Source organism: Silene latifolia, chromosome 10, assembly GCF_048544455.1.
Source record: "Silene latifolia isolate original U9 population chromosome 10, ASM4854445v1, whole genome shotgun sequence".
Classification (NCBI taxonomy): domain Eukaryota; kingdom Viridiplantae; phylum Streptophyta; class Magnoliopsida; order Caryophyllales; family Caryophyllaceae; genus Silene; species Silene latifolia.
In genome coordinates, this window is record NC_133535.1 from 92,927,257 (window position 1) to 92,939,043 (window position 11,787).

The 11,787-nt window shown below is 39.1% G+C and overlaps 1 protein-coding gene and 1 non-coding gene across 2 annotated transcripts; one reads left to right on the forward strand and one right to left on the reverse strand.

Moving 5' to 3' along the window:
• Positions 1–5,943: 5,943 nt before the first annotated feature.
• On the forward strand, positions 5,944–6,050 carry LOC141609776 (small nucleolar RNA R71). Its single transcript, XR_012527687.1, has one exon. It is a non-coding gene; the product is annotated as a small nucleolar RNA R71 (small nucleolar RNA).
• Positions 6,051–9,141: 3,091 nt separating this feature from the next.
• LOC141607898 (uncharacterized) lies at positions 9,142–9,684 on the reverse strand. Its single transcript, XM_074427247.1, has one exon. The coding sequence runs from the start codon at positions 9,682–9,684 to the stop codon at positions 9,142–9,144; it is 543 nt and encodes a 180-aa protein (XP_074283348.1).
• Between the last annotated feature and the right edge of the window lie 2,103 nt (positions 9,685–11,787).

Genomic DNA, 11,787 nt, shown 5'->3' on the forward strand with positions numbered 1-11,787 from the left:
TGAAGAAGTTATTTATAGACAGTAAACATTAGGATTTACTACAACTAGCCGTTTTCTTAATGATAAAGCACGTTGAATCGTCCTGGAGAAGTTATCCAAAGATGAAAATAGAAGGTTATCTCCTTATTTTTGGCCTGACCCAACGATAATAAGGAGATAAGGGGCAATTGTTGGGCCTGGAATTTCGCACTACTGACAGGATAGAATTCTACCCTCGCCCGACGATCAGAGCAGGTCCGTCAGGGTAGTCCAAGTTTGGCACAAGTTGATGAGCCTAGACTCCCGAATCATCTTCAGGGTCAAGTTCAACCCTGGCCTGACAATCAGGGTGTCAGGACGTCAGGCTATCAGGGTACAAGAAGACAGGCGCCAGGCCGGAGAGGACAATGGTCAAGTGTAAGGTCAACATTTGACCAAGTCATGGATAATTATATATAAGATTTATACAACATAAATATGGTCATTAAGAGGAAGATTTGGTCATAAAGAAAGAGCATTAATAGGCATTAATGCGCAATAAAGATAGCAATCAAGACAGCAATTAAGGAAGAATATTCAGCATTAACTACAAAGATTTGGCAGCCATTCAGCTTGGCTATATAAGGAGCATTTGAAGATCATTTGGCAAGAACAAGGCATACTCTAACATGCACAACACAACTTATCACATTGCAAGCAAAGCTATTATAATACTTAAAGAAAATATTATACTTTATGCTCATGATATTATAATCCTCTTAAATCATAGTGAAATCCTCTCCTGGCTTGGTGCCCGTGGTTTTTTCCCATTCAAGGGTATTCCACGTACAAATTCCTTTGTCATATTATTTACTTTATTTGCACTAGTTTTATTATAATAATCAATCCTGCCTAGGTACTATTACGATAACATCAAAATAGGATAATACTAGTTAACCCCCATACTATTCTACTCTGGTCATATTTCCAGCCCTACGCAAAATATAGACAAAACAGTGCTCATATCAAGGAGGTTTCTCCCTTTAACCGGTTTGTAGGTGTTATCTTTGTTGAAATTTGGATCAAAGTGCTTAGCTAGCCTCGTTACCAAGCCCATGTTTACAATGAAGGCCGCTCCATCATTCCCATTATCAATCTCAAGCCACCGATCAAGCAATAGTTGGAGAATGTTGTACTTTTTGGTGAACTTTCCATTGATATTCATGGAGGACTCAAGGTAGACAAAATCAAGTTCGGTGAAGTGATTGGTGCCTTTTCTAGCAATCAAAGTATTGCCCACAAACTTCTGCCATACTCTTATGCCTGGATGGTGAACATATAAAGCATGGCACTCCCGGAAAGAGTCAAATTTTCGCCCAGTAATAGCTTTCCAAAGGGGTGCGACATCATACTTCAAAGGCTTTTTCTCAAATTCATAATATTGTAAAAGACCAAACACTTTACCAAACTCACTCAAAGCCATTCTTCTACTCTTGTTCTCAAGACAGAATTCCACATAATGTCGAGTCTCTATCTTACACGCCTTCAAGGAGCTTATGAACTCCATGGTCAATGAAGAGTAAGTCAATTCTTCTATTTCAAAGAGGGTTAACAACCCCATGGACTCGAAAAATGCTCTAATTCGCTCAAGCACGCCCAATTTTTCCAAGGCATCTTGACAAATAAACTCCGGAAAATTTGGCAATTGTTCTATAACCGGAGTAGGTGTGGTAGCTTACTCAATAAGAGTTGCGGTTTCTTGGATTTCCTCCCTTGGTTGAATCACTACCAAGGCCTTAGATGCAAGAAGAGCTTGTTGCCTCTTTGATAAATTTGGAATTTTGGGTCCCTTGGTCCGCCTTTGGTCCTTGCCATTGTATTCTCCTTCTCAAATTAGTATCAACAAACCAAGATTTTGCTTGAATGTTCCTTGTTTCCTCAAACTTCAACCAATTCCTCAATCAATTTAGGATTTTTTAATTTTTGCCCAAACCCTAGAAAATTGTTTCAATTTGTGAGGAATTTGATGTTTAGATGGTCTTTTGTTGATAAAGGAGTGATTTAATCTTGTTTTGAGCAATTTTTGTGTGGATGGTGGTGAATTTTGTTGAGAAATTGATGTTTTTGAATGGGTTGATTGAGGGTTTAAGTGGGAGAGAAGATGTGTGTTTGTGTTTTTGACAGGTAGAAATGAATTAGGAAGAAGGAGATTGTCCCGTGTTTTGTTTAAGTACAAGGCTAGGAACGCTCGGATCAGACACGGGATGTGCAGATCCTCTTATAGGATTTCCTGAAATTGCAAACCAGTGCCAGGACTCGCGGATTCGTCTCAGCTCGAGCGGATTTTTTCTGGGACGCTCGGATTCTCCTGGGGACGTGCATATTTTCCTTCAGCAAAAATTCATTGACTTGAAGCATGCCAGGATGCGCGGATTGATGCCAAGACGAGCGTCTTAAAGATAGGGACGAGCGTCCTGAAGTTGGCTTGCGCAGATTTCCTTACAGGACGTCTCCTTTAGCTTGAAGTTTCCCAGGACCCGCGTCATAAGATCAGGACACTCGGATTGTCTCTGGGGACGCTCGGATCATCTTCAGCTCCCACGAGCTCAGGTCCGCTCGTGGGGATTCCTTTTCCCATGTCATTCTTTCTTCTTTTTCTTTGTTAATTGTTGTGGGTGCACTACAAAAGCTTGGTTAGCCTAGGCATTTGCCATCCCCACACTTGGTTAAACACTACACATCAAAACACGTTAAAATACCTCCCTTACTTGCTCTCATGTCAAAAATATTGATCAAAGCACAAAAATGCAAATCCAGAAATGACAAAGATGCAATAAAGGAAAGGAAATACTAGTTAAGGGGTTAGAATATTTACAAATGGTGGTTTATGGAGGACTCCACCAAACTCTCATTCTTGGATGAGATGTCAAGAGGCCAATGCCAAGGTGTTGTTGATGTTGCTCAACACCTTGTAGAAGTAGTCGAAGGCTTGCTCATTTTCATTAAAAGATCTTGCATAGATCTTTGTGCATTGTGTTCTTCATTATGGTACTCCGAGTCAAGTTGATGACAAGGATCACCAAAGCCTTGGTCTAAGGTCATAGCATTTCCAATATAAGGATTGACTAATCCTTCAAATTCGTCATCCCATAGACCACAAACTTCACTAGCTTGTTCCCCAATAATGTCATGAGTTGACAAGAGCAACTCTTCTTTCTTGTTGTCATGGCCAATGAGGCCTTCTTCATTACTTGTCAATTTTCACGATGGGTGAGCTATTCAAGCTCTCATTGTTATTGAAAATTCCTTGCTCTCCGAATAGAGCTACTTGAAGGTCATCCACTTTCTTCTTCCATATGGGTGGTGTTTCTTTACCCATAGCTTGATCTTTGCATAGAGATTCTAACTTCTTCCTATCACTTTCTCGGCTATAGTGATCGACCATGAAGCATGGCTCATGTGGTCTGGGAGCTCTCATTGTTTTGTCAAGATTGAAAGAAATTGTCTCGTCCCCTACTTCAAGTGTTAGTTCTCCATGTTTCACATCGATTACCGCTCCCGCGGTATGCAAGAAAGGTCTTCCTAAGATGATAGGAATGTTGGAATCCTCCTCCATGTCTACTGTTTTGTCCATATTTTGCGCAAGGCTGTAAATATGACCAAGGTAGAATAGTATGGGGGTTAACTAGTATTATCCTGTTTCGATATTATCGTGATCATGCCTAGGCAGGGTTGATAATAATAATAAAAGTAATGCGAATAAAGTAAATAATAATAAGACAAAGGGATTTGTACGTGGAAAACGCTTGAATGGGAAAAAACCACGGGCACCAAGCCAGGAGAGGATTTCACTATGTAATTGGGAGAATATAAGTATGATAATGACAATGTTTGTAATATTTCTCTAAGAGTTGTGTGGCTTGTAATCTTGTAGTGCGTGTTGTATATGTTGGAGTATGCCTCCTCTTGCCAAATGATCTTCAAATGCTCCTTATATAGCCATGCTGAATGGCTGCCAAATCTTTGTACTTAATGCTGAATATTCCTCCTTAATTGCTGTCTTTATTGCGCATTAATGTCTATTAATGCTCCTTATTTATGACAGAATCTTCATCATCAATATGCTCTTAATTACCATATTAATGTGGTAATAATCCTATATAATTATCCACGAATTGGTCAAATGTTGACCTTACACTTGACCGTTGTCCTCTCCGACCTGGCGCCTGTCTCCTGATACCCTGATAGCCTGACATCCTGATACCCTGATGGCTTGATGTCCTGACACCCTGATTGTCAGGCCAGGGTTGAACTTGATCCTGAAGATGACGCGGGAGTCTAGGCTCATCGGCTGGTGCCAAACTTGGACTACCCTGATGGACCTGCCCTGATCGTCAGGCCAGGGTAGAATTCCATCCTGTCAGTAGTGCGAAATTCCAGGCCCAACATCTACAATGACTAAAGTCTACCGGGATGAAGAATTTGCCAATTCTCGCGGAAACATCCTCCCATACCCCTAGAGGTATCTTTGTTGATCGATCCGCCATTTGAAGAGTAATGTTGGTGCATTTGAGCTCTCCTATTCCTAGCCTCTTACATATCGAGTATGGCATGACACTTACACTTGCTCCAAGATCACATAATGCTTTGTTGATTGTAGTGTCGCCAATGGTGCATGGAATTGAAAAACTTCCCGGATCTTTGAGCTTTGGAGGGGAACTTCCTTGAAGAATAGCACTACTCACTTTGGTAAAGGCAATAGTCTCTAGCTTTCGGATGGATTTCTTCTTGGTAAGAATGTCCTTCATATACTTTGCATAAGCCGGAACATGATTGATCAATTCCGCTAATGGGATTGAGACTTCTAAGTTCTTTACAATTTCCATGAACTTTCCAAGTTGCTCATCAAACATAGGCTTAGCTTGACGACTTGGGAATGGAAGTCTAATCACAATAGGCTCTTTTTCCTTAGCCTTCTCTTCATTCTTCTTCTTTGAAATTTCATTGGAGAATGATCTACCTCCTTAGAGTTCTCCACAACTCTTTGCTTGTCACTAGCATCCACAATATCTTCATCAATTAACCTCTTTGGTCCCTCATATCTTGTACCGCTCCTCAAATTGATGGCACTAACCATCTCATGTCTTTGGGAATTACCTTGAGGTGGTAATTGCCCCTTTTGTCTTTGAGAGCTAGAAGATGCTAATTGAGTCATTTGAGTTTCCAACATTTTGGTGTGGGCAAGTATGTTGTTGATGGTGATTTCTTTGGCTTGGCTATCTTTTTGCATTTGGGTGAAGAATTCTTGTTGGTTCTTTTGCCTTTGGAGGACCGCTTTTTGAACATCAAAGTCTTGGTCATTGGATTGGTTGTAGGGAAGGTTGATTTTGATAACCTTGGCTTTGGTTGAAAAAGGGTCTTTGAGCTTGATTTCTCATTGGAGGTGGGGTGTATGTTGGTTGGGGGTTTTGGACATTTTGGCTCTTGTATGAAAGATTTGGATGAAATTTGGTATTCTCATTATAGTAGTTGGAATAAGGGGTGCCACGCTTGTATGCTTGGAAAGCATTCACTTGTTCATTTGTTCCCCTACATTCACTTCGCTCATGTCCCAAAGTTCCACAACTTTCACATACTCCACTTGGAATTGAGGATGATGCCACCATAGCATTGACATGTTGTTTAGGTGATTTGGAAGCTTCATCAAGCTTAGCCATGGCCTTCTCAAAATTCAAATTGATGGTGTCGATATGAGCACTTAGTTGAGCACCCAATTGTGTGATGGAATCTACCTCATGCCTTCCTCCTCTAGTGGCCTTTCGAGGCCTACTATATTGGGAATTATAAACCGCCATCTCTTCGATTTTGGCCCATGTTTGATTGTCATCAACTTCGGTAAACATCCCATTGGATCCCATATTGAGCACATTTCGTGAATCTTCATATAAGTCGTTCCAAAATTGTTGAACAAGGAACCACTCACTAAGCCCATGGTGTAGACAAGAACGACAAGTGTCCTTAAATCTCTCCCATGCTTCATATAATGATTCCTCATTCCTTTGCTTGAACCAGGTGATTTGGGCTCTCAACATATTAGTCTTCTCCGGAGGATAGAATTTCTTGTAGAAGGCAAGTGCTAGCTTCTTCCATGAATCAATACCAAGGGTAGCCTTGTTTAGGATCTTCAACCATTGCTTTGCGGTACCGATCAAAGAAAAAGGACACAATACCCATCGGATTTGGTCTTGAGTAACTCCGGTTTGATAAATTGCATCACAATAGTCGCAAAAAGTCTCCATATGTGAATGAGGGTCTTCACTAGGCATCCCTCCAAATTGACTTCTCTCAACTAGTTGTATGAATGCGGATTTGGCAATGAAATTACCGGTTAAATGTGGTGGTGTAGGAGTACCATTTGGCAGGTTCTCCTCGGTTGGTACGGAATGTGATGAAAATTTAGGCATTTTGGGTTGATTTTGTGGTTGGTTTTGAATTGGGTTATCCTCTTCTTCTTTTGCAAAAGGGTTGACAAACTCAATGTTATGTGGTTGTATGTCCACAATCTCACCAATACCTACAACTCTTGAAGTACCTCTAGCAACTCTTCTATTGTTGGTTAAGGTCCTTTCAATCTCGAAATCAATGGGTAATAAATTACCTTGTGATCTCCTAGTCATGCAAAATATCAAACAACTCGAAAACAATTAGAACAACCTTGAGGAGATTGACTTCCCCAAGGTAAAGAAAGACACAACTAAAAACAATTAACGAAAATCAAATCAATTGAACACCGTCCCCGGCAATGGCGCCATTTTTGGTGAGGTATAGTCTCGTCGTCAAAGCTATCCACCAAAACAATATTTATAACTTCACAAACTACTCTTAATAAGGAGGTAAGTAAAGGTCGGATCCCAAGGGACGGGTATTGATGTAGGATTTTCAATTGCAAGTAGCTATGTCTTAGGGTGTCACAAATTGGGTTGAGATGAGGTGTAATCTAAACTAATCAAAAAGATGAATGCAAATTAATGAAAAAAGGTAAAGCAATTAAAGGGGTTTGTAAACAATTGATTAAAAGCACTAGGGTGTCATGGGTTCATAGTGGATTCATGGAAATAGATCATACAAACATGTTCTCAATTAAAAGCAAGCACTTATTGTTGTGATTGGATCGAGTTAGTGTATATCTTACAATCCCTAGGAAGATTTAGGTCCCGGACCCGAGTCGTCTAGACTGTACAATACCTATAAGTCGACTTAGTCTCCTCCTATTTCACTCTATGCATGGTCTAATGAGGCTCGAGTTGGTTTATGTCTTACAAGCCTAATTAAAAAGATAAGGGATGGTAAGAAAATGCAAGGTTTCATAGTCTAGCATTTCATCAAACATACCATGCGCATAGTTTGAAATCACAACAAGCAAGCAATTTAATTATAAAAACATATTAGATTAAGCATAGATCAATCCCCATGTTTGTTTCCCCTAATTCCCCATTAACCCTAGCTAAAGGACTACTCATTCATGATCAAGTTTAACATGCTAATAAGGTTGTCAATCATACTAACAAAGCAAAACATGATGAATAATCGATGTAATTAACAATAATTAAATAAGGGTAAAAAGGGATTATACCTATATGAGATGATCCAAATAATAAAGCAACGAATAATAGAAGTACTTGATGATTGATGGAAGGTTTTCAATCCTCCAATAAACCCAAATAATCTTCTAATTACCCAACTAAACTAAGAACAATTGAGAAATTAAAGAAAGATTAAGATGTGATTAATATTGAGAAATGTATTACAACTTTGATTAAGACTAAATTAAGAGAAGATTAAGATGATATTAAGAACTAATTGTTGTATGATTAAAGCTTGATATTAATCTAGGTAGTACAATGGGGTATTTATACTAAAATTAAGTACAAGGATTAGGGTTACTAAGGGCTTAAATGACTATTAAGACCCTAAGAAAACTTAACAATCTTGCTCATCCCGAGGGAAATGCGCGCATCGTCATGTAACTCCCACTAGGATCCGCTCGTCCTCTCCTGAAGCACGGCCTGTCCTGTAAGAAGATCCGCTCGGATCACCATGGAGACGCTCGGATTGTGGCTCTTCAATCCGCTCGTCCCTAGATAAGGACGCTCGGATCCTGGCACTTTGGTACGCTCGTCCTGTGCTCAGGATGCTCGGATCCTGGCACAGGGTTCTCCTCTTGTTTGGCTCCTTGGCAATCCGCGGGGATCGTTTTAGGGGTGCAAGGATCTTTTCATCATTGCCCATTTCACTTCATTTATTTGCTTAGGCCTCTAGTGTCGGTCTTCTCTTCAATGCTTGGTCATTGGATGCGATCCATTTAGCTCCATTTCGCTCCATAAATGCAAGGTTAACGATCCTCTCCTACCAAGGATACAAAACCTCAAAGAATATGTAAAATGGGAAACTAAAGATAAGAAATGACCCTAATATATGCTAGAAAGCATGGGAACGGGGCTAATTGGGGACTAAATGTGCTCAAATATAAGTCACATCACCAGGAGTCTGCTATATGCTGCCTAGTTGCATGCCTGACCATAACAATTCTCCTAACACCTAAGCCAAGTTTCAGCAGTCAACAATGTGCAAGTAATAAAGCACTAAAGATTGAAATAAGGTACATCTGTGAAATAAAAATGCAAATAAAGTAAGTAAGTAATACATTCAAGCATACTAAGCACAGGGTTACATCTGTGTATCCCTAATGTTGCATTGAAACTTTCCACAAAATTAGAAGTGTTTTCATCAGATGATAAAGTAGGGTCAAATTTATGCTTAGTCCACATTTCCTTGTCACCTAAATCAAGTAACCACCTATCAGCACCTAACCCTCCATGTTGTACCACAGCCTCCATAGCTTTCTTGAATATGTACTCAGAAGTTGCATTGAGAACCTTCCAAAACAGCTGATGCATAAGAAAACCAGGGTATGCTGTACTGTCTTGAAATTCTTGCATAAATGTCTAGCACAGAATCTCCTATAAGATTCAGGCCAGATTGACTCTAATGCAGGTTCCACTCCCTTGCATAAAAAGTACATTATTAGTTTACACAAAAATAGTGAAAACAAAATTAGTAACAAAATTAGTACAATATTAGCTTATATAATTAGTTTACCTTTTGCCTGTCTGAAATAATTGTCTAGTTATTCCTCCCACTATCTTTCAGAATTTGCTTTAAATGGCAAAAGAATTTTCTCCATGTTTCTTTGTTTTCTAACTCAACAACAGCTATAGCAACAGGGAACAACTCATTGTTATCATCCATAGCAACTGCAGATAAAAGAACACCACCATAATTCCCTTTTAAGTGTGTCCCATCCACACCAATCAAACTCTTATACCCTCTTATTGACCCTTCACATTGTGCTTGGAAGGCAATGAAAATGTTCTTGAATTGCAAGGGTCTCTCTGGACTGTCCATAGGTACTAATGCACAATGGGCAACACTGCCAGGATTTGTTGATTTTATAACTTCACAGTATCTAGGAAGTTGCCTATAAGAGTCATCATGGCCACCATTGATTTCCATTATGGCTATGTCTTTGGCTTTATAGACACTGGAAGTTGCCATTTCAATCCCATATCTTTCTATCAGAAGGTCATTAATTGACTGAGTTGAAATTGCATTATTTGCCCTTATATCTTCTAACATTTTTCTTGCTACCCACATACAGTTGGCCATTGAATTCTGTTTCTTAATCCCTACACACCCCATATTGAGGATTCCTTATAGACTTGATAGCCCAATTTGTACCATCAGGGAGGACTGAAGCATGAATTCTCCATTGACATGTCAATGTTGCACAATCTGTTGTGTACCTTTTATTGTCAGGCTTGACAACAACAGTAAAGCCTTCCTGAACACAATAGTCTCTCAACACATCTTTAAAATGATCCTTGTCCATAAATAACATCCAAGCTCTAATCCTAATATTTCCAACTTCCTGATTATCATATACTTCACAATTCTCACAAACTTGACCACAATAGCAGTCCTCCTCACCTGACCACACATGATTCTGAAATGGTATATACCCATCATCAATCATACTTAAACTGGACATGATAATGTTGTCCTTAACCTCCAAGTCACTCAAGTCAGCCTCATCATCACCCACCTCTTCATCAGTGGGTATATAAGATCCATCACTCTCTGAACCATCACTTATGTTATCATAAGCACCTCTTACATTTCTTCTACACCTTCTACTAATTCCTTCACCCAAATTACTCCCTTGACTTTGAACCTTTGACACATATACCCCTTTTTCTCAATGCAGTTGTCTTGGGAATTTTAAGTCTACTTTTAGTCAGAGGGGTTGGCTGAGAAGGAGTCATAGTCACAGCTGAAACTTGAATTGAATTGGTTGAATTTAATCTTGTACTTCTTCTAGGAGAAGCTGAGTGAATGACAATGGCATTATTAACTTGACTGGCATGGGTTTCTGTCAGTTCTTGACTTTTAACAGGGGAACTAGCTGCAGTTAGCCTTGCACTTCTTCTAGGAGAGGTTGAGGCAATTATAGTTATAGATTCTTGAGTGTTAGGATGAGATATGATCAGGGTAATATCAATCTGAATTTCAGGTTGGGGTTGGGGTTGGGGTTTGGGTTTAGGGTTTGGGTTTCTTATAAATGGTAATTTCTCCCTAAATGGGACATGCTTATCAGCAGAAATGGACACTACTTGCTCAACAGGTTTTGCCCCATTATTACAAGCTCTCACTGATCTTGCCATTAGCAGAGTATTACATTGCACAGTCTCTGACCCAAGCCAAATATCAATTTATTTCTTATACCCAACCCTATCAAACATGGTCATAGGGTCTTTGTCTTCTCTTAGGTTCACATGTTTCATTTTGAAACTATAACCTAAGGAAGGGTGCTTGGGTAAAGGAACCCCATGTTTCTCTGCCTCATCATACATGTCATTATACACATCGATAAGCAAACATTTGTCTGTATCCTCAACCCTAACATCAACTAACTTGCCCATATAATGCATTTTCAACACAATATTTTCCATTCTGCAATTTTATTTTACAAAAAAACATGAAAATTCAAGATGGTACTATACTAAAAACCAATAATATAAAGGTAATACACCCAACAATAAACATGCTATATACAGTTACAACTCTCTAATACACAAGATTCAAACGTTGGCGCTTTTTTGACATAATTCATCAATTAAATAACACAACTATTATCAAATTAAGGTTCATGCAAAGATTTAACATCAAGCAAAATGACAGAAAAATTAGGGCATATTAAAAGGCTAAAAAAAGGAAGATTATCAACATACCTGCTTCAATCTTAGGTAGAGAATAAGAAATAAGCAGATGGAGAGGGGGATTGATGAAGGATGTGAAGGTTGCAAGAGATGGACGAAGGAGAAAGAGAGAGAAACAGAGGGAAGTTGGATGGTTTTTGATGTGGTTTTGATCTTACTGTGGATTAAAAAGAAAGAGGGAGATTTTACTAGGTTAAGTAGATAAATCCAACTCATTAAAAAGTCATTGCCATGTCATTGCCAAGTCAAGCAAACAATGTCCAGTCATTGCCAAGTCAAGCCAACAAATCACACTTAACACAATACTTAACAGCACTTGACGGTAATTAGAGGTAAGGTCACGCCTAATGCTTTTTGATTAAAGTTAGGGGTATCACATAGGTTTAAAAAAGTATAGGGGTACCATGTAGAAAATTAAAAAACACAGGGGTACTATATAGAAAAACCCTTTACTTTTTTTTGGTGGGGCACTAACTCAATTATCATTCAATGT